At 43.8% G+C, this 22,796-nt stretch overlaps 1 protein-coding gene across 7 annotated transcripts in view; it reads right to left on the reverse strand.

The window, feature by feature from the left end:
• Positions 1 to 22,796, reverse strand: part of BPGM (bisphosphoglycerate mutase) — a 46,275-nt gene that overhangs the window by 6,285 nt on the left and 17,194 nt on the right. The window contains exons 1-3 of one of the 7 annotated variants that reach the window (XM_062009537.1): positions 10,204 to 10,316; positions 9,091 to 9,170; positions 6,015 to 6,670 (exon numbers count right to left, since the gene is read on the reverse strand). In XM_062009537.1, coding sequence (XP_061865521.1) covers positions 6,015 to 6,615 — 601 coding nt within the window. In that variant the 5' untranslated portion in view covers positions 6,616 to 6,670; positions 9,091 to 9,170; positions 10,204 to 10,316. Of the gene's footprint in view, positions 1 to 6,014; positions 6,671 to 7,923; positions 7,982 to 9,090; positions 9,171 to 9,818; positions 9,975 to 10,173; positions 10,317 to 22,796 lie in introns of those variants that run through there. The other 6 variants (XM_062009546.1, XM_062009573.1, XM_062009564.1 and 3 more) reach the window with 6 other exon arrangements.

The following is a 22,796-nucleotide window of genomic DNA, read 5'->3' on the forward strand; positions in this document are numbered from 1 at the left end:
CCTGTGAGTCAACTATACTTAAAGCAAGATGACTCATCCAACAGAACACACAGGACCACATGCATATATTCAACCACAACTGGCTTGTTCTAGAACTGGTACTTTGTAATCGAGATCCAAATCAGGTCACAGCATCCTTCCCATAAGCTTACTGAAGCTTTAGCCTAATAAGTTGAATATTCAGGGCCAGATTCTTCCCTTCCTGTAGGCTAGCAGAGGACCTAGCTTCAGTAGGTTAGAAGGAAGCAGGCACAGTGTTAGAATCTGGGTATTAATCATTACAGAACATTAGCTCACTGTGCAGTTTTTAAGGAGAGATAGACAACAGGTGGGCTACAACCATGGCTGCAACATATCACATACCCAGGTTTCACTCTTATGTTTGCCAGTATTTTCTATGTTTACATTGGGTTTGTGTGGCAGTTTTGGTTCTGCAGGAGCCCCAGTGGTAGCTTCTGCAGGAGCCCCAGTGGTAGCTTCTGCAGGAAGCTGCTAGAAGTTTCCCCCATGTCCAATAGTGCCAATGCCAGGCAACTCAAACAGACCTGCTGCTGCTGGCCAAGGCTGAGCCCTTCGGTGACAACGTCTCTAGGATAACATATTTAAGAAAGGAGGTGGGGAAAAAACCTACTGTGTAGCAGCCAGAAGAGTGAGAATATGTGAGGGCAACATCTCTGTATACAGCAAGGTCAGTGAAGGAAAGTGAGGAGCTACACAGGCACCAGAGCAGAGATACCCCTGCAGACCGGTGCAGCCCATGGTGAGACAGACCCTGCCCCTGCAGCCATAGAGGTGGAGCAGAGATACACCTGCAGCTCAGGGAGGACCCCACACCAGAGCGGGTGGATGCTCAAAGGAGACTGTGGTCCTGTGGTAAGTCCACACTGGAGCAGGCTCCTAGCAGAACCTGAGACCTCATGGAGAGCAAGGAGCCTATGCTAGGACCAGGTTTGCTGGCAGGACTTGTGACCCTCTGAGAGATCCACTCTGGAACAGCCCATTTCAGGACTGCACCCATAGAAGAGACCCACGCTGGAACAGTTCATGAAGAACTTATTGAGTGTACCCTCAGCAAGTTGGGTAAGATCTTGAGAGGAGACATAACCAGGACAGTGACTCAAACTGACCAAAGGGATATTCCATACCACAGGACATCTGCTCAGCAATAGCAGCTAGGAGAAAGGAGATGCTCTAAAACACCAACATGGTAGTAACAAGTAACTGCTGTGCATGCTGAAGCCTTGCTTCCCAGGAAGTGGCTGGACATTGCCTGCCAAAAGAAAGTAGAGACTAGATCTTTTGTTTTCCTTTACTTCTGTGTACAACCTTAGCTTGTGCTTTCTTAAACTGCATTTTATGTTGACACATGAGGGTTTTTTCCATCTTTCCTCCCTCCGCTGTCTTACTGAGGAGAGGAGTGATAGAGCAGCTTCGTGAGCACCTGGCATCCATCCAAGATAAACCCACCACAGCATTTTTTTGCACTCAATATGAGGCACGGGGGAGAACTGTCACAGAAGCCCTTAGTAGAGACTCAGGCTGCACTACCACTACCAGGAACTCAAGGCAACTGTGACAAAGTTCTCAGATCACATAACTCAAGCCTACCAGCATACATACCACCCTTGGACAGAGCTCTGACAAAAAGTTTCCATCTCTGGCTGAAGCACTAACAAGTGTGCCTCAAGCCCAGATTTGTGAAAACCAATCACTAACAACTCACATCTGAAACCTTCTGTCCCAGTTGCATACTCTGGTCAGGCTGCTTCAGTCCTTTTGTAGTACCTACCACTAGGCACCTGCAACCCCTACCCCTGAGCTGATTCAAACCATCAATGTGATAGAAAGCTACCTAGTCCTTGCTGCTTCTCATTAGTTTACAGGCAAACTTACAAGTTTAACTTGTCAAAAGTCCCAATAAACTCACATGAAATAAGCAACTGAAGCACAGAACAGACTGGGATGAATGTCATGACTGCACAACCATCCCATTTCAGCAGTAGTGAGTTGTTAGATCTGAAGGTAGTTTCTGTAACCATAAGTAGTATTTCCTTAATAAACATATAAAGTCAAGAGGGAAAACAAAAAAAATCAGTGAGATAAAGTTATTAGGTAGTTCTCTACACACCATCCACACCAGGACACCATGTGTAGCTACAGCATATCAACTACTGGAATACTGTAACCACACAAGTTACATGCTCACAGTTAAGCAAAAAAGTAAAATCCTCAAGGGAACTGCTTTCCCTGCTTGCCAACTGGTGAAACCAACATCAGGCTTTCCCAGTCTCCACATTCTACCTTGCAAGCCCAGTTCCAGAGCTCTCTCCCAGCTCTATAACCACAACCAGACAAGAACAATGGGTGTAACATCTCCAGTTTTTTTTAAGAAAGTAGTAGCTCTTCCCCTCTACCTTTTACCCTGAGCATGACAAGGCTCAAGGACCACCACACAACATCCAAGAGTTGGCAACCTTTCACCAGGGAAGAAATTCTAGATTCAAGCCTTCCACAAGACTCCGTCTTGAAGTATTTAACATCAATCCCCAGGGTTAACCAGTTGGGAGAAAAGAAAGAACTAGAGACAGGCCATCAACCCTTCACCTGTCCTGTCAATCCTGACATCTGCAAAATTAGTCCATTAAACTTGGTCTCCAGTTAGTACTTCAATAGAAACAGGGCAAGCTGGTCACAGCTATTGCCCTGATGTTGTCTTCATAATGGAACACCGCTCACAAGTTCTCAAACTGAAGTATCAGTTACTAAGAACAAACTACTCTTCTTTCAAATAACTGAGAAAAGTCACCTGTAAATAGACCCTGTGCATCCAGGATGCTTTAAAATATTTTAGCAACTGACACTTTGATAATCAATATGTTCCAGCATGCAAAGTAAATATCTATCAAACAAGTCTGAGCTGGTTACTTCAGATACAGTCCTCATCAACATTTTGTTGCCATTGCTTTTGCAATGCAGAAGTAGTATACCATGAACGAAAAAAATAATGTCTGAAGAGCTGAGTTACAGGTCATGGTCCATATCAAAAGGTGTCACAGAACGAAACAGTTATGTTATACAAAATACTGCCACCAGCAAGAACAAAACTGCTGCCTGAAGAAGAAAACGTTACTTTGGGAGAATCTTTCCAACCTTAACAACATAAGGAAAACTGCCCCCTTGTTCTGACAATTTTTAGTTGTGTCAATGATTCCTAGCACTTTCACATACATACTCTTTGCATCATCTTCAGGTGCTATGAAACAACCAGACAAGCTCAGTTACAAAGACATCAGAAATCAATGCAGCCATTGTATCTGACAGGATTGGACAAAGCAGCCACACTTGTCCTTGGTGGCATTTAGCAAATCCATAGATACTACCTTAGAAGGAGCACAGCCCAGCATACCCACTGGAGACCAACAGCTCACAGCCCCAAGATCTCCAGCAACACACTCTGGGAGAAATATCACTCTCCTACCAGGACAGAAGAGCAAACTCTCAGAGAAGCTACTGTTGCTGATCTCCAAGTACATACAAAAGTATAGTCCAGTTTGTGCTAAACATAGCTTTCAGAAAAACTGAAACCCCAGTAGTCTTTAAGCCTTCACATGCAAACCATGACATATCCTATAGACATTTCATACACCTCAATGATGCCCACTCTGAGCACTGAGAAAACAAGAACAAAATCCAATATGATGATTTTTCTTTGCAAGCAGAAAACAAATCCACATTTCAAGCTCTTTACCACTTTATCATAACGAAGAACATTCAGACTGAGAGAACTGAAGGTCTATTTCAAAAAGAATGTTCCCTTGAAATACTAACTTCAAGAACACTCTGAAGTCTTTCAGAGAAGGTATTAAATTTCACATTGAAGTAACTTTGTTTCCTCTGATCAAACTCAATGAGAATATTCATATTTACTGCTATCTAAAGTTCCTAAGCTACATCTTCCAAGATTAAGTTATCGCTTATAACTAAGACATCTGGCCTCCAACTTTCTAAATGCCAAAAAACATGGCTCCAGCTAAGACAAAGTGAGTAGCTTAGAAACTTCCACTCCAGTGCAGAACACACTAAGCTTGTTGAATAGAAGTCCACAAAAACAAAGCACACCTCACAGTGGGTGCTACAAATACAGTACACTGACAAACTTCAAGCACTGCTGAGTCAGGTTGAACTCCAGCAAGGCTCCAGAGCAGTTCACAATTCACAGCCTTTCAGGAGAGAAAGGGAAAGATAGGACTCCAGGCAAGGAAACTTAGATCCAGATAGTTAAAGGCTGGAGTTCTGAAAAAAAAAAAAGTAGGTTGCAATAACAGAGGCTTAAAAGCTCTCTGTTCATGTCACTCTTCAGCACTCTGCAGCAGTCCAAATTACCACTGCATAAAGTGCAGGAGACCCAGTATGTACCAGGCAACTGCTCCTGTGTGCAAAGCTGAAGTACCTGACAGACAGTCCTCAGTCAACAGAACTAGATTCTATGCCAGGATTCCTTATGTTTCCTTATGTAAGCACATACTGGCATGAGGCATAGTCTAGGACAGACAAGAGACACTGATCTACTCTGCCTCGGTAGAGTGTGGGCAGCCCTTTAAGGGTTGTACCTAACAGATTCTCCCAAAGAAAAGCTTTGCAACTCCTCTTACACTGTTTTCTCTGATCTCAACACAGCAAGGAATTCAGCCATACTAACTTTAAAGTAACCTTTACCAGCCACTCACGCTGTCAGCTCTCGCCTTGGTGCATGCCTGCACAGAAGGTGGCCCAGAATTGCTGCTGAAACTGTGGTCAACTTGCATCATTTCACCCCAAAAAGTTTGGCCAGCAGCGTTTCATGGAACTGGTTCAGTTCTCAGTCAGGTAGAGAGGGGAGACATCATGGCTGCAGATCCCCCTGCCTCTCTTCCATTTGTAATTCTTTACCATTTCACATAACATGAACAACCACCCTGACCACACGAGTTAAACTGCCTGACCCAGCCTTTCTCCTTCATTCAAGCAGTGATCTTAATCTCAGAATTCACAGCCTCTATAGTTCCAGAAGCCACATGGACATGCATATTCCCTGGGCTTCAGATTCCTACTAAAGCATCAGCTTTCCTGACTCTTCCACAGCATGCCTGAATGCAAAAAGTACTCAGCAGAGTCAGAGCTGTAGAGGCACACGCCAGAGGTGTTTATAACTAAAAAAAAAAAAAATATGAGTGGGCACAGACTGGACTGTGTCAATAATAGGCTACATTCCTACATGTTTAATCACTAAGTGCTATTAATTTCTTAATGAAGGAGGTAAAGTCCATGTTCCAGTTTAGGATGACCTAAACTACAAGCCATGTCATTAAAGAAGAGGTAAAGGAAGAAAGAATTTAACAATGACTTAGAGATAAATCACATCCTTTAAGTGCCAAACAAATAAGCAATCTTATGCTAAGCTAACAACTTAGCTGTTTACTGCTAGGCATTTTCTATATTGGGAAATGCAGTGTTTGCATAAGGTTTAGCAAGTACCTACTTTCCACAGAGCTCCATCACAGCTGCTTAAGTAAAGAGAGATTAGGAATGAAGCCTCAAAAGAGACCCACCACAAGAACAATCAAGAATACCTTCCACAGACCAAGACAAGCACTTTCTTTTGCTGTGTTATAGCAACACTTGTTTAACAAACAGATGATTTCAACTCTCCCGACAAAGCAACTGAATCAATCCAAGAACAGTTTAAGCCTGAAGAGGTTTTGTCCATCCAGACCAACTGCATAGTTCAAATACAATAGTTTAAAAATAAGCAGTGAAAAACAAGGTGGAAGTATCTGGCTCTTTTCTTTACTACATTAAACTCAATCTCACTTCCACATCCCCCAGTTTGATTCCTGTTTTTACTTTCCCCTTGGAGTTCGCAGACAGTAAGCATTAACATTGCCTAGGGAAGTAACATCCACTACAGAACAAGACACAAAGCTCAGAGCAGTTGAGGAAGGAGAACAGGGAAAAGCTAAGAGGAAGACTCTTACCTTCCACGTGCTTCAGCAATGCCCTGCTGCTGTTACCATGAGCAGAAATAAGGATCATTTTGCCACTTTTCAGTTCTGGCACTATCTTTTCATTCCAATAGGGAAGGAGTCTATCAAGCACGTCTTTTAGACTTTCAGCTTTTGGGAGATTATCTTGAGACACATCACTGCATTTATACCGGCGATCGTTGTATATCTCTTCATAGTATGGATGAGACTCAGTTATGGGAGGTGGGGTAACATCATAGCTTCTCCTCCATATTTTCACTTGCTCCTCCCCATGATTCAGAGCCATTTCTGCTCTGTTGAGACCGATTAGTGCACCATAGTGACGTTCATTCAGTCGCCAGGAACTCTGAATGGGGACCCACTCTTGGCCCATCTCTTCCAGGATAAGCCATGCAGTCTGGATAGAGCGTCTCAGTACAGAGGTGAAGACGAGGTCAAACTCAAAGCCCAGTGCTTTAAGGTGTTTACCACAGTTCTGAGCTTCCCTTATGCCATCACTGCTCAGCTTCTGGTCCACCCAGCTGCAGAAGCGATTCTCCTTGTTCCAGGCTCCTTCCCCGTGTCTTAAGAGAACAAGCCTGTACTTTACCATTTTGCTTGCAGCTCAGCACAGTTGATAACTGGTCTGGCATCTAATAAGGATGCATCTGGACAGAGATAGAGAGATGCATCAAACACCCTACAAATAATGCATTACAGGTAGCAACGTCATAGCAAAAAGTAGATGACTATCAGAACTAACATAACCAAAGAAAACAGCATCTGCTAAGTATGTTTTTACCTTTGAGGCCTTCTGGTTTTTAATTCCTTCCCACTCTCCTCCACTCTGCTTGTTGCAACTACCCCATTTAAACAATTGATTAGTAGCAGATTTGTACCAGCTGTTCCTGCCTACAGATTTCCCTTAAGTGCTTAAACAAAGCCTCACTCGACATCAGAGGCTCCCAAACAGAGCAGCAGATCTCACTGTCATTGGTGAGCTTGAGGTGAAACATAGAGTCCAAACTCCTAGGAGATGCCAAGTCCCACAGTGGCTCTAAGGGAATGCAGGCCCAGACAGCAGCTGTAACCCTCAGGCAGTGCAACTGGAGAAAACTATCCTAGAACTGGAACGGTCAATACATAGAACTTTATTAGCTTTCTACATAGGAAATGTCACCATAATGATGGTCTGCGTAACTTGTTTCCTCACATCCCTATTCTGTCCTGCTAATTATGCCAGTCTCTGCTTGATTTGTCTCCAGGACACCTCCTCCATCATTCCTCTACGCTCAAGTGTGACAACATTGCTACTCTGGGACGGAATGCACAACTAGCAAGTCCTCATTTCACTGAATCCAGAAATGATCTCAGATTATTCCATCTTCTTCCTGACTCACAATTACTTTTTTTCCTCCTGTGCCTATGAATTAGAAGACCAGATTCTTGGATACCAAGATTAATGTTTTAACTTTTGCAGGGGGCATGAATGACCTGTTTGTTGTCCTGATTAAGTAACAGACACACACACATTCACAAGGTCAAGTGGCACTTTCTCTGCTCCTGTTGACTAAGTAACACCACGTCTGGATTGTCTTCAATGGTAAGATGAACTGATCACCCACTCAAGCTTTTGCAATGTGATCAAAGATCTTCCAGCAGACTGTGTGATGCTTGAAAGGTCCATCTAACACAGCACTGCAGGTCTGAAAGCTCCATCTGATCACTTTGACCAGACATGTCACAAACTAGATAACAATAGATAGAACAGGGAAAGACACAAAAAATACAACTATCTGCACTGGCAAGACTGTTGTATACTCAAATGAGCATTAACTGCTCTCAAAAACATGAAAAGCAGGAGAGTGAGGTGCGATTTGTGCACATCCAGCCTTGGACTAGATTTCTGTAAAAGACATACTTATGGAAGCCCCCATCATCTCAAATCAGTTGGAGCTGCTTCAGTCATAGTCCAAATCTTCCAAGTTTCTCAAATTCAGGCCACCTGTAATCCTGAATTAGGTCAGCAGAATAAGTTAGACTCACTCACGCACTCTGGGTTTTATGAAGCCCTCAGCACAATATCAGCTTTCATTTTTAATCAGACATTGCAAAGGTATAGAGAAAACTTTCATGAATTAACAGCCTCGGTAATTTGATCTTGACTGTAACAGCAGCTTATTTATCCTTCACTCCCACACTGGACAGTTTACATCACACAAGGACACTACACAAAACCGCCCCAGCTCCAACTTTTGACTACTGATACAGTTCAGGATTAAAAAGCCTTTGAGGACTGACAGATTTTTACAGAATATCAGAAGGCATTGTCAACACAGAATAGACAATCAGCAAACAAAGCAAAGTGTTTTGTGACTTCATATAAAGGAAACCTGAATTTTGTGTATGACAAGGAACATCTCAGACAAAATCCCAAGCATGTTCCACTTCTTTCCACTCACAATCAGTTGCATATTAAGCAGAGAAATCAATTTTTGTTAGGATTCAAGTGCTGTATCACATCAGATACAGTAGTAACTATACCCTTTTAACATCACACATTAACAACAAAAAAAAAAAGAGTATCAGACAGCATTTTGGCTTAAAGCCACAGCTGTCTTTCTCCAGCATCCCACAGATGCAATTAAAAAACAGCAGTGTGTTAACAGCACGAGCTACTATACAAAACTGCTTCATATAAAGCTCTATCTCTGCAAATATCTCATTGTTCAGATTAATTGATTGAATAACCTGAAGGAATATACTGCATCACTAACAAACCAGAAAGACCCAGACCCCCAAGGGGAGATGCATCTGTTCACACATGTTCTTAGCTGGGTACTTCTGGCTAAAAAGAGTAGAAAGCTCAACGAATAGAACAAAAACAAAAACCTACTTGTACAAACACCCAAGATCATCTGGGGACCATAAACTCTTGTTTGGTTACATAAAAGGTTAGGCAGAATCACCACTCTCAAACACGTTTAGAAAGGCCTGGCAGTCACAGGGTTGTTTAAATATCAGTCCACTTATGGAAGCATTTAAACTATAAAGTCTTAGAGCAGCACATGGAAATAATCCTACTCACCTTTCCTATGGTAAAGGAACAACCTACACAAATCCCAGCTGCTTTACACAAAAGGCCACCACACAGCCTTGGCTAGTTACCTGCAGGAAGAGAATGAACACCAAGCGCTCACACAGAAAGAAACCACAAGTGCAAATGGTTATGCTAACCATCATTTGCTCTCAGAGCTGTAAGAAAAATAGAGCACATATCCCTTGGGAAAACTACCAATTTCCTTCTCTCAAAGAAATGCAAATGGCAAGGGAAACTTTCTTGTCTCCCCGATGCCCCAGGATATCATTTACTCCCCAAGATTTGTTTAGACTGCAATTACCACAGCTCTAGTGCACAGAAATCTACTAAAACCTCTGGGACGCTACGGAGGATACAGACAGCAGACCTGAAATAATCATAAGACAGGAAAACCAGCAGAACACAGCAAGGTGCTCAGGGTAACACCGTCAGTTTCGAGCCAAGCACTCTTTTAAGGTTTAACTGCCAGAAGTGATCTCTCCCAGGACTCCTTGCTCCAAACAGCACCAGCTCCCCTGCTCAGCCCTTCCACGAAGCTGACCCTGTGCCGCGCAGCCCTGTCCCTAAGAGGGGAGAAGCTTACCCAGAAGCAGGGTGACAACTCCCATACACTCACTCACAGACACTAGAGGCTGCCCAAGAACGGGTCACCAACTACCCCCACCCTCCCCCACGCACACATAAACAAGCACACATATACACACGAAGTGCCTCACCGTCCCTGCCCCCTCAGGAAACCGCTACCTGCTCCGGGACCAGCATCGCCCTCCTTCCCCTCAAGGGTCACACGCACACGGCCGACACCCGCCCAGGGAGTCAGCCCGCACACCCCGCCCGGTAGCAGGGGGTGTCTCACCCGGGTCGCGACAATCCCTCTCCGTAGGGCCCGGCCGGAGCGCCGGCTCAGCCCCTGGGCGGGGAAGGTCGCCCTGTCACCCGAGCTCCAGCGGTCCTCTTCCCCGCGGGGAGCCCTCCCCGAGCCCGGGGCCCCTCCATCCCTTCCCCCCACGGCCATAAACCACCCTCCCCGCTCAGCTTGAGAGAATTAAGACTAAATCCGCGCTGCCCTACGGGAAATCACTGCAGCAGGTCGCAGCCCACCCGTCGCTCCGCAGCCCAGGCCACCGCCAGCCCGCTCCGCTGCTCTGTCCTGCCCTGCCAGCCGCCACCGCGCCGGGAGAGACGCGACCCCGCGCCTTAATGAGGCCTCGACGTCCCCGCGCCCGCGAAGCGGGGGGAGCCCGATTGGCTGTCCCACAAAGATGAGCAGCACCCTGAGCCAATGGGACCGCGCCTGTGGGCGGTGACGCGCGGAACGGCGTGGTGCCCGCGGCCGCGCGAGCGAGCCAGCCCAGCCGGCACGGCCCGCGGCTCTCGGGCGCGGGGAACGTCCAGCCAAGCGCTGTCCTTCCCCCCGCCAAAATCCCGTCCTCCTAGCGCAGGTCGTTTTTCTGCGAGGGATCGGGCCGGAGATGTTAGCTCTCCGCACGCAAACGCAGGCCAGCTGACCGCTTTGTCGGGACCACCAACACGGAGAAATGGGGTCACGCCAGCGTGTGCAGAACACGACCTGAGGCAGCTAAGCCTCAGCTTTCCCCCCGAAGCCACCCCCCGGTCCGGCTAATTCTGCATCAGCAGAGAATGGGCTCTGCTCCTCCAGAGCCTCGGGCCTCCATCCACTCCCAGCGCATCTCCACCACCTCACACACCGCCCCGGGCCGGCATTGCGACGGCAGGCAGGAGGGAGGGAGGTTCACTCATTTGCCGAGTCGGGGAAGAGGCTGCAGTCACTGGGTTCTTACCGCTCCCCTGCCCAGAGCCTGCTCCATATGAAAGGAGCATAACCCCAGCACCCTGGGCTGCCATCCACCACCCCCTCGTTCCCAGGAGTTGAGGAAACAGGACATGGGGTCAGTCAGATGGGGATTTTCCCAGGCGTGGCTCACTTTTTCTTCTGGCTTTAGGACTTTTTGGTTTTGGTGAGAAGGAAGGGTCTAAAATCTCATTACTCGTAATGAAATCATGCTTAGCTACCCTCATACCCACAGGCTACAATTCCAACTCAAAAGTAATCAAAACCAAGTGGACAGAGCAGCTCTGGCAAGAAATGGGGAAAAGCAGTGTGGGAAGGTGATGTCCTTTCCTGCTTCTATTGCTATTTTTAAAAACAAGCAGAGCATATCTCTTATACATAATCAGATTCACGTTTTCTTCTTTAAATGCTTAACTTTGAACAACAACCATGTAAAGCTTAAAGGGCCACATACTGAATGTATACCAAATGTGCTCCATCACTGTTTCCACAAGGGAGAGATAGAGGTGATCCTCCACTTTTCGTAAGTTAAAATGATAGTGCATGAATATGAAAGATGGGGGGGGGGGTCAGAGTCTGACAAGAAAAAGCAACACAATGAAACTTAGAAAAATTTGGGACAGAAGTGTTAAAACAATGTCTCTAAAGTGCTGTGAGGAGAAAAGGTGGCGGTTTTTGCACTTCTAAGGATTAGACCCTATCAGTGGGAAAGAAGGACCAACCAAGTGAAACGCTGCCTAAGTAGGCTCTCAGCACAGCATCAAGTATGCTGAGTCTGTCAGTGAGCAGTATCCTGCATGTCTTTAGAGATCTCTTTACTGCACTGACTTTGTTCCTCATTTATTTGGGAAGCTCTGGAAAACATTCTGTGTCTCAAGGAGAACCATTTCAATGCTTTTCATGACAAACAGGGCTACATCTGACCTCAGTCAAGAATCACAGTAAAATCTGCCGCTTCTGCAAAATATTTCCACTGGATGTGAATAGAGTTACACACATAATCCTTTTCATCTCACCTACTAATTTTAATGTTAACAACTACTTTTCGTCTCTGTCATCTTTATCTAAGCCAGAACCCACAGTATAAAGCCACTCCAGCCTTTGTAATCCAAGCAGTACTCTTAAGTTCACTGTTCCATAAGAATTTGGTTTGCCACCCATCATCTTGAACTGGTAAAGAGAAGCGTTGCCACATCACAGTGCGTGATCACACGCTCACAGTCACCTTGCCTCCAGTCAGATCAAACCCAGCCCCTCTTGTACGAACATTCTAATGGTATAGTTCTGAATATGAGTGTATGACAGACAATCTGGTTGACTAACTTTGCAATGAAAGGAACTAAAGGTCCCAGACACAGAAAGAAAAATATCCGTTCTTGAGTATCAGCATTATGTATTGACTGTACTTCAAACATTAAGAATGTAATTAACAAAAAGAAACATTATGTGCTGATATGTAGTAACAAATACAAGTGAGTAAACAGCAACCCATACCACAAGCCAGGACCATTAAACACAGATTTCTTATCTCCATTATTCTTTGAACAAGGCCATTTCATTAGCCTCGCAAAAACAGCCTAATGACTTTGATTCACTTTTTGAACTACGCAAGGACCAAGGTCAGAAGAGTCAAAGCCATATCCCTGTGGTTCGTGACTTCTTTGCAGACAGCTACACTCATTTGGCAGCTATTATCTCTCAGACCAGCTGGGCTGTGTTTTTCAGGGTCTCTGCTCTGGAGCCCTTCCAGGCTGTAGCATTTAGCTGGAATGTTTATGGCAGACGCAGTTCAGGAAACTCCTTTCCTCAGCGTATAAACTTCGCTGGGACACCAGTGCAACTTCACCTCACTGAAGAAAGGCCGGGAACTAAGCTTGGCAGAAACGGAAGAAAACAGAATTGGAAAGAAGAAAGGATGATTAATGATTGACAAAAACTGTGGCAAACAGGGGCATTCTTCACTGTTTATGCCCTTGGTACTTTTTCATAGAAATGTTACTTTGTTCAAAGCTAGATGAAGTATTTGCCATAGAGCACTACAGACAGAACTATGGTAATTTCTAGAAGACTCTAAGCTCTTTGTTTAGAACTATTTGATATATGATCTGATTTCATTAACAATTTCATCTTGAAAAGGAACTTCTGTTCCTCACAATCTTTAAAAACTCTGAAACCTCTTTAAAGCTTCCTCCTGGGTGTCTTTCTCCTGCATGAGTTTGTGCCTTCCCTCCTAGACTCTTCTTACTCCTTTCCACCTTCAGTTGCTGCCGGCTGCATGCCAGTTCTCTCTGCGAACCACATGTGTGCCCAAGGAATCCTCATCTCTTTCTTGGATGCAGGCACATCCAGGCCATTTTCAACACTTGACAGTTTTTCCTCTACAAAAGTCCTAGATCCTGTCTTTTCTCTGCCTGCTATCCATGCTTTGTTATCTCACATTCCTCTGCAACTTATCTGATGGTCCACTTTCAGTCTAGGCCAAATTTGTATTGAGAAAGGTCTGGGAGTACAACACACTGTGCAGCGGGATAAATATGACCTTATTTCCCCAAAAGGACTCAGAATTGTTACATTGTTTACATCTATCTCCTTGTCCATCCCCCACAATACACTGGTTATCTCTTCTCTTGCCAAATAAACACAAGCTTTATTTCTTGACAGAAATCAACTGCAATGTGGACAGGGGCCTGCGAAGCCCACACTGTGTACCAACCGTCTTGTTAGCAGGGCTGTGCTACCCAGCCGTATACCTTTCCTTATACCACCACAACCTTACTCATCCATGCCTTAAGTCTCCATACCTATTCTTTTTACACTTCTGCTTCCTCAGTTTTTCCAGTTTAAAAGACTACTTTATTCACTGCTTTTTCAATTAGCTTCATTTTTTTTTCCCATCCCAGGAAGACTGCAAGTCCACAAGATATCAATCTAGTCTCTACACTTGCTTATTTAGCTGCTGAACCCCAAGCAAACAAGTATTCAAGGGCTGGAAGCTTTTTTCCTTCCCTCTGAGCCGTCAGCCACAGCTCACGTGAAGTGCTGCATAGTCCTCTTGCCCTGAAGTCCTTCTTACGTCTCTATACACCAGACCTTGTTCTATAACACAAGGAAAACAAAGCCTTCTCCATCAGAGCACATAGCAGGTGAGGACATGCCAGTCCTGCTTCTTCTGCCTTTTTTTTAAGAGCCACTCACTACATCTTGCATTAACCAGACAAGTGGTTCTCAACATTTTCTTGGCTCAAGCCTACCTATGCATGGGTAATTTTTCAACACACACCTACCCTTATTTGCCAATACATCACACCACCACATTTTAAACCAAGCTTGTTATTCCATAAAACTTGGGGGTGCATCTGACAGAGCAGTGAGGCTCACCCTGCACACCAGTTAGTCACCCAATTACAATTCAAGCCCCTTGGCAAACAGCCTTTTCCACCTTTTGTTTTACTAGTGCCTAAGACAAAGCTGCTTTCATATGTAAATACAGTGGGACTTTCATCCTATTTGGGTATGGAGGCAACATATAACTTCATGCATCTTTTAAGTCAAAACAAAAAGCCTTAAGTCCATGTGGAAGTCAAAGAAATTATTCCTCCCTCTTTCTTTCTTTCTTTCTTTCTTTCTTTCTTTCTTTCTCTCTTTCTTTCTTTCATTCTCTTTCTTTCTTTCTTTCTTTCTCTTTCTTTCTTTCTTTCTTTCTCTCTCTCTCTCTTTCTTTCTCTCTTTCTTTTTTTCTTTCTCTGCACTGCTTGGGGGGAAAATCGGTTCTTTTTAAACAAGAGAGAAGTGAATATGTAAGTGCTTAAACCCCCGCATTTACCATCAGAATCATAGCTTTATTCTTTAAGTCAATGCAGAAGTTTTTGTGACTCATTAAGTACCAAATAAATGACTGAGAAAGGGGAAGAAAACACCTAAAAGCCTTCATTATATGCAAAACAGATGGAGGGAGGCTGCTATGTGAGGAATCATACTCCAAACCCAAAGTGGGAACTGAATTTCTTATGTAATCCCTATGGCTAGGTACTGGTAATGTTATCCTGAAGTAAAACTTGTGACTTCTTCTCTGTTTATCAGAAAACTTAAATCAAAAAATTATTTCTGTGTATCACAAGCTGAAAACATACACATGTAAGGGAAAAACCTTCACATCTCCATGTCCTCAAAACCATTACAGGGACAGCTTCAAATAAACACCTTCCCACAACAGGTGCCTAGATGCTACAGGAAAGTGTGTTGAACACATTGTTCTGATGGACCACTCATGGATACAGTTCTAGCTCCCAAAATAGCTCTGAAAGAAGTTGTACAGATGCCAACAGCTGGGAAAACAAAATTCTTTCTCACAATTAAAAGTTTTCCCATTTCTAGAGCAAGAAACACAATCTGGAGGTCTACAAGGTTCACTTTTAAATTTTGTATGCTTGGAGTGGTTTACATTGCAGGTTTTGGTTTGGGGTATTTCACTGTTTTCTAGTAACAATACCATACAAATTAATTTACTGTAGCAATATGAAATGCAAAGAAAATCCCGTGATTAATCTGCCCTTTTTTTCCCCCATGATAAACAAAGTGCTGCAGACATCAGACGTCAGTAAGAAAATGTCTGGGAAGAGATAATTTAAAAGGGCCTCTAGAAAAAAGAAAACAGCAGGGTGGTGTCTAGTCAAAGCATGATAAGTTAGTTAGAAAACAGACTGGATAGGGCTGATACTAGAACATGGTAACAGCACAGAAGAATCTGGGCAAATATAACCAAAACAGTAAAATGGGAAGTGCAGTGTCATTGCAGAGAACGGGAAGAACAAAAAACACACACAAGACATATTCATGATCACTTGTACTAGTGTCTGTCTATGAAAAAACAGTGGCTCACCTCAAAAAAATTGCTCTAAAAGTTTTTTGCTTCTATGTTAGCTAAGAACTCCGAGTTAGCTAAGAACTTGCTGACGTGTGTGTGAACTACCTCAGTCTGTACTTATGATGTCTGTTTTCTCACAAGCACTCTACAAACCACAAAGATTTGTCTTGTGCTTCTTATGTTTCTTTCCATAATATGTGACTCTCTTGCATTATACCAGTTTACAAAACAAGCCTGACTGACATTTAGTTTGGTTTCAAATGGAGCACAAAAATCAGTTTCCTATATAAAAAAGAATCTGTCCTCTGTGTCATGATTAGATGATATAAAGTGAAAGACTGAGTCACACCATTCTTCCACTTTACTGTAACTTCCCAGAATCTAGTGGGGATGCTCCTGACTTAAAAAGGCAACAAAATCAGGCCTCTCTTTAACAGGATTGTTTCCCAGGAAACTTTAGGAGTTAAGTTGCTAAATAAATAGCTGTGTATCACAAGTTAATTCATGCTTCCTTCCCCCTACTCTCTCCACCCCCCCGCCATGTCTTGAACAAAAAAGGAGCATGAGTGGAAAAGCAGACAGGACTCATAAATAATGCATGGATGGGGAGTCAGGATATCCAACTTCCTAGATTTTTTCAAATCTAATTTTCATCTCACACCCATTTTACTTACATGGAAATCCACTCATTTACATAATTGTGTGCCTGATTCCACCAGACTTTTGTTCAGAATTGGTCTATTCCTCTCTATTGCTGTCCACAGAAAAGCCTGGGAAAAAATATTTTGCATGCAATTCAGCATCTCCTTTTTATGTTACAAAAAAAACCCAAAACAACCACATTTCTCCTTCCCAGAGACATGAGGCACTGTGCGACATTTAGCATTTTGGATAGGTCAAGTACTTGTTTAAACATCAGTACTGCTGTCATTATTCTTCCTTGTCGAGGTCTGCATCTGCAGTATACCAAGTAGCAGAGCCAAGGCCAGTTCAATGGATCTGTGAGAAACAAACCAGGCCAATGTGGTCTTGCCCTTCTTAGGAAGGCATCTGCAGAAGCAGTGTATATCTAGTAAGAAACTTCTTTCTTTCCTTTTTCTTTTTGGGGGGGTTTCAGGGCAAGGGTGTGGCAAGCAGGTATAATACCTCTAGAAAGATGCCACAAAATGAGGCCTACGCTATCCAAGCAAGAGATCTTGCCCTTCTAGAGATACAGGTGCTCACAATATTTAGACATGAAGAAGCCACTTTTATCTGGTCTTCTGGGGTTACATCTAGTTTACGCGAGCAGATTGGAACACAAAGAGGTCAAAATAATTTTCCTGGCTTCTGCAACAACTCATATCTGGACTCTTTTTTTTTTTTTCCCAGCCCCTCAGGTTACAGATATGTTCTGGTTACTGGACAAGTGAGAGTCCCCCAGATAAGTTAATAGCTGCAAGTCCTGCCAGAACAATTTGCAGCTCCTCCCTGAATTACTTCTAGAAATGACAGATGCTGAGAGAGAAGAAGCCCATGTGACCAATCCTACAGCAAACCTGGACCATACAGCAAAATAACTGCAGATCCATGGATTAGTGAAGGACAATAAGGTAAACTTTTGTGGGAATTACTGCACCTTCCACATTCCCACTGAATGCTAATATTGCCTACGGGCCCTAACATGTGACAGGAGAAAGACCACATGAGGTTCTACTCTTGTATTCACAAAACCTGAGTAACTCAGTCAGCTAAAACAATCTGATTCCCTTGTTGTGTATGAGTTCAGGTTTTATAGCAATTTCTATTCATCTCTAATTGCACAGATTCCACAGTAGTATATTTCATGTTATTTGAAATTAAGATGAACTAATTGGTTTTACTGTGTGCTTCATTTTGATTTGTTTTTCAAACATAAGGAAATTAATAGAATCATAGAATCATTTTGGTTAGAAAAGACCTTTAAGATCATTGAGTCCAGCCACTAACTTCACACTGCCAAGCCCATCACTAAACTAAACCATACTCCTCAGCACCTCATATACCTGTCTTTTAAGTATCTCCAGGAATGGTGACTCCAACATCTACCTGGGCAGCCTATTCCAGTGTTTAATAACCTTCTCAGTGAAAAAGTTTTTCCTAATATCCAATCTAAAACTCCCCTGGCGCAACTTGAGGCCATTTCCTCTTGTCCTATCACTCATTACTTGGGAGAAGAGACCAATCCCCAGCTCGCTATAACCTCCTTTCAGGTAGTCTTATAGAGAGTCATCATGTCTCCCCTCAGCCTCTTCCTCTCCAGACTAAATGTTCATGTTCACCTCCAGGTCTTCTTCCACTAGACAGCTTTCCAGACACACAACCTCAAGCCTTTATCATTGCACGGGGTTGTTGTGGCCCAAGTGCTGGAATCAGTACTTGGTCTTGCTGAATCCCGTACAACTAGTCTCAGCCCATCGATCCAGACCGTCCAGGTCCCTCTGAAGAGCCTACCTACCCATCTACACTCCCACTCAGCTTAGTGTGATCTGCAAACTTACTGAGGATGCACGTGATACCCTCATCCAGAAACATATTAAACAGAACAGGCCCCAGCACCAAGCCCAGGGGAACACCACTAGTGAACGGCTGCTAACTGGATTCACCACCACACATGGGCAGCCAGTTTCCCCAAAAGAATGCTGTGAGAAATGGTGTTGAAGGCCTTACTAAAGTTCAAGTAGACCACCTCCACAGCCTTTCCCTCATCCACTAGGTCAGTCACATTGTCAACAGAAGGAGATGAAATTGATCAAGCAGGACCTGACTTTCATGAAGCCACGTTGACTGGGCCTGAACCCTTAGATTGTCCTGTATGTGCCTCACAATGGTGCTCAGGATAATCTGCTTCATAACCTTTCACAGCACCAAGGCCAGGCTGACAGGCCTTTGTTCCCAAGATCCTCCTTCTGGACCTTCTTGTAGATGGGGGTCACATTTGCTATCCTCCAGTGAGTCAGGACTGCTGGTAGGTGATGGAGAGTTGCCAGCTCCCTCAGCACCCTCGGGTGGATCCCATCCAGCCCCATTGACTTGTGTGTGTCGAGATGGAGCAGCAGGTCACACACCATTTGCCCTTACTAAAGGGGTTCATTCTGCTCCCTGTCGCTGTCTTACAGCCCACTGGACTGGGTACCCAGAGAACAATTGGTTTAACCATTGAAGACTGAGGCAAAGAAGGCATTAAATACCTCAGCCTCTTCCTCATCCTTGTTCACTATGCTTCTCCCGGCCTGCATTAAAGGATGAAGATTCCCCTTAGTCCTCCTTTTGTTACTAACTCATGTATAGAAACTTTTCTTATTGTCTTTTAGACCAGTGACCAGTTTAAGTTGTATTTATTCTAATTTTAAATATTGTCATCACTTCTGTGTTTCACAAACAGAAAACATGTCCCTTCCTCCACTCTTGAGGCATCTGAGGCACCTCTTCTTCTTGTCAAAACTAGACACAAGTGATGGCCGAAACATGAAATGGAGCATGAAAATATTTTTCCATGAGGACCATAGCCTCAACTTGGCAAGCAAAATAGCAAACTGTTCTCAAAAGTGATGAGTTTTGGAAAACCTACGGTCTGCAGAAACCTGCAGTCTACACATGTGAGAGAGAGGAAAATCTCTCTCCTGTGATAATCATGTCTACTGACAGAACTAGACAGGAACGTAGGTCTGGGATGGCAAATTTTCCATTTGCAGATGATCTGGGTTTCAAGGCTGGCCCCGGTGTCCTTCCTATTTAACTTAAGTCACTTATTCTCTCATTATAAAGCCCACTCTTCCACAGGAAAAAAAAAACAAACCTGAGAAGGTATATTTTTGGTTGATGCTTTAGTACCTGCTCTTTTCACAGGGCTTGAGCTAGAGCAAATCAAGCAAAGTACTTGCCAGTCCCACATTATTCCATCTTTTCAGTCTACAATCAGAAGGTTTCTTTTTGCAAATTTGAGAAAAGACACAGAAGACACTGACGTGCTTCTGGTTTTGCAGCAACCAGTCCTGGCCTGTGCAAGGAAGTTGCAGATCAATGAAACCAGTTCAAAACCAGATGCTGTTAAATTAATTCTAAGTCTGTGGGAGGATAGATGTTATTTTGCTGAAGAGTGCTTTCTACAGTTTTAACTGAAGCAGTAAGGAACAGATTTAAGCTAAATCAATATACAACATACTTCCACTGACATGTGTCCAAAAAAGGCATTTGCATCACCATAATGAAACAGCACAAGATTTTCATGTAGACAAGAATCACAAGAAAATGCAACTGTATTTTACTTTGGGAATACTGGCATTTTACTTTGGGAATACTCTGAACATGCCTTGTTTTGCCCTTGTCTGCCATCAACACCTCCTCCACTGCCTCCAGGGCTCTGCTCCCTGCTGTTTGACAGTTTTATCAACTATCTCTTCCTGTCTTATTTACCCTCAGGTACCCGCTTGTTGGCAAGTTAGACTTCTTTTTATCACCAAATCACCCCATTTAATGTAGCTCTCAAAAACTCTACCTTCCTGCAGTTTTGCTAAGTTAAAAAGTTCCTCTTCAGGGCAGTTTCAAGCTGATGTTTCACAGACTTTCCCCTATTTCCTCTGTTTGTAACAGTTTTAGTTAGTACAGCTTCGAAGCAAGATGGGATGGGTTTTTCTCAGAAACCAAAATACATCAGTTCAGGCTCCCTGTGTGTCCAATTCCATGTAAACGTCAGAATGCGACTACTCCTTCTGGGAAGTCTTTCCCTCTCCAGAGGATAGTGAGCAAAAGTGACTGAGCAAAAGTATTAAAAAGGCCATAAACAGTTTTTAGCAGCTCTGCTTTCTTAGCCTGGCATGATATCCCAGTGCCTGTTCTATCAGCTTGAGTGCACTGATTTACACTACAGAGTGGGGAAAGGGCTTGGGAAAAGGTCAGTTCTTACTCTTCTTGCTGTTCTCGGTTCAATCTCCCAGATGCCAGCATGCTCAGGCCAAGGCTGGGATGCAGATCCTGAGGAATTTTGTCTCCCCCATTGTGTCTTAGCCATCACCATGGCTGCTTAGTGAGCTGCAGGGTAGGAACAGAAGGGACCACTGGTGATGAAGCACTGGAAAACATACACTGTGGAAATCATGATGTCCAGTCATTCCGAGGGCATTAGGGCCAATATATAAAATAGGTTACACAGAGTTTGGTATTATATCAGCTGAACAAAGAGAGAGCTGACACTGTTGGCAGACATTTTAACAAAAGGCTTGCTCTGATGCTGTTGAATCAATGGCAAATCTCCCAATGGAAGTAGTCTCTGACTGCAAATGTGTAGTTAATAACCCAACACTGTACAGCACATACTGTTTCCTACAACTGTAGACAGCCCACAATCCCCATTGACTATTGCAGTCAAAAACAAGCTAGAGGTGCTGAGCAGGGTTGCTGAGTGCTACCAGTTGTAGTAAATCCAACCACCCTAAATTTTACACAGTCTTTCTGTTCCCCCTGGGATATACAGCACGTTGTAAGTGCATGCCCAGTTTATAAGAGGGAGAAAACAGACCTGATTTCCCACATACACTTGACAATGCTTAAAAGTGCAAATTTTGGAACTTCTTTGAGAGCAAGCAGGGAGTGGAGGCAGAAAAGCAGTACCATACCTTTCAGTACAAAAGAGAGCAGAAAAAAATAAAATTATTGCCTGTGTCTTTAATTGCAGGATCAGACAATTCAGAAAGTCAGTGTGTTAGGGATAATTGCTAATTTTCCAGATTGTATCTTTTGAGGCCCTACCAGAAAAATATTCACACCTACTTATTTATTACAAATGTAAACCACCTTATTTTTCCTTGTTCTTATCCTTTTTAGGAAAAGAGGCTGAGATGGAGAGATTTCCAGTTTCTCATTATTACAAAGTCTAAGGAATGCAATATGCAATTCAATCTGCTGAGAGATTATTGAAGAAAATCAAGAGCAGCGGTCACACACAAGTTGAACTCTGCCCCCGTGTGTGCAAACATCAAAATACACCCTTCTATCCATTACCTGGATCCCATTCTATTTCTGTGCCAAAGGATGTATGAGTTTATTACACTAATTGCGTATGACATCCACGATGACCATGCAGCTACAGGACACCTTTTCTGTTCTACACTCACATGTCTCTGCATTATGAAATTCCCCCTTAAGAATGCCCTGGCAACTAAAAAACAAGCCATAGACAGGCCTGTTGCTTGTACAGATAAAACAAAGAGAACTGAAAAGAAAAAACAGACAACTCTAGCATTTTAGCAGGGGGATAGTCCTGTTAAGATTGGGAAAAAATAGGTACTTAATTTTTGCCATGCACGCCCTGTGTGAACTTCTCTGTTCTCCCCTGCATTTCACTACTGAGCCTGTGAAGTGTAGATACCATCACCTTCGTGCTCATGGGTGAAAACGAACCACTTCCTCTGTAAATTCACACTGAGGTTCCTCTAGCTGTCTCACTTCCTCAACATGAAGGGCGACAAAGCTCTGTCAAGAATAGACCAGTCCAGGCCACCATCACTGTCATGGGGTCATCCTGCTCCAGCTGAAGCTCTCAGCCCATCTTTAGCACATGGTTCACAACAGACAGCACAGTTCACACAGGCAGCAGTGAAGGAGCAGCTCCATGAGCTCAGAGTGATAGCCTTCTATCTCTTGTTTATTGACTAATTCTGTGACACCTCTCTGGCTTTACTGAGGACAAACCACGGGCCAAAGCACTACTGAATGAAATGGGCTCTCCATCTACCAATTGATGAGGTGAACTGCAACAGTATGTTGCAACACCCCAGTGCATACCACAAGCGAGGTACACGTGAACTACTCATGTACATAGCACGTGGACAGGCTGCTGCAGGAGCTGCACCCTGGACATACACAGGCCAGATTGGGGCACAGTTACCCTTAATCCTCTTTTGATAAAGAACTTTGCCAGGAGAAAAGGTCTGCAGAGCACACCACTGGATACCTCAGAGGAGGAAGCACCTTTGTGAATCATTTCAGCTTTCACATTAA

Source organism: Colius striatus, chromosome 1 (assembly GCF_028858725.1).
Source record: "Colius striatus isolate bColStr4 chromosome 1, bColStr4.1.hap1, whole genome shotgun sequence".
NCBI lineage: Eukaryota > Metazoa > Chordata > Aves > Coliiformes > Coliidae > Colius > Colius striatus.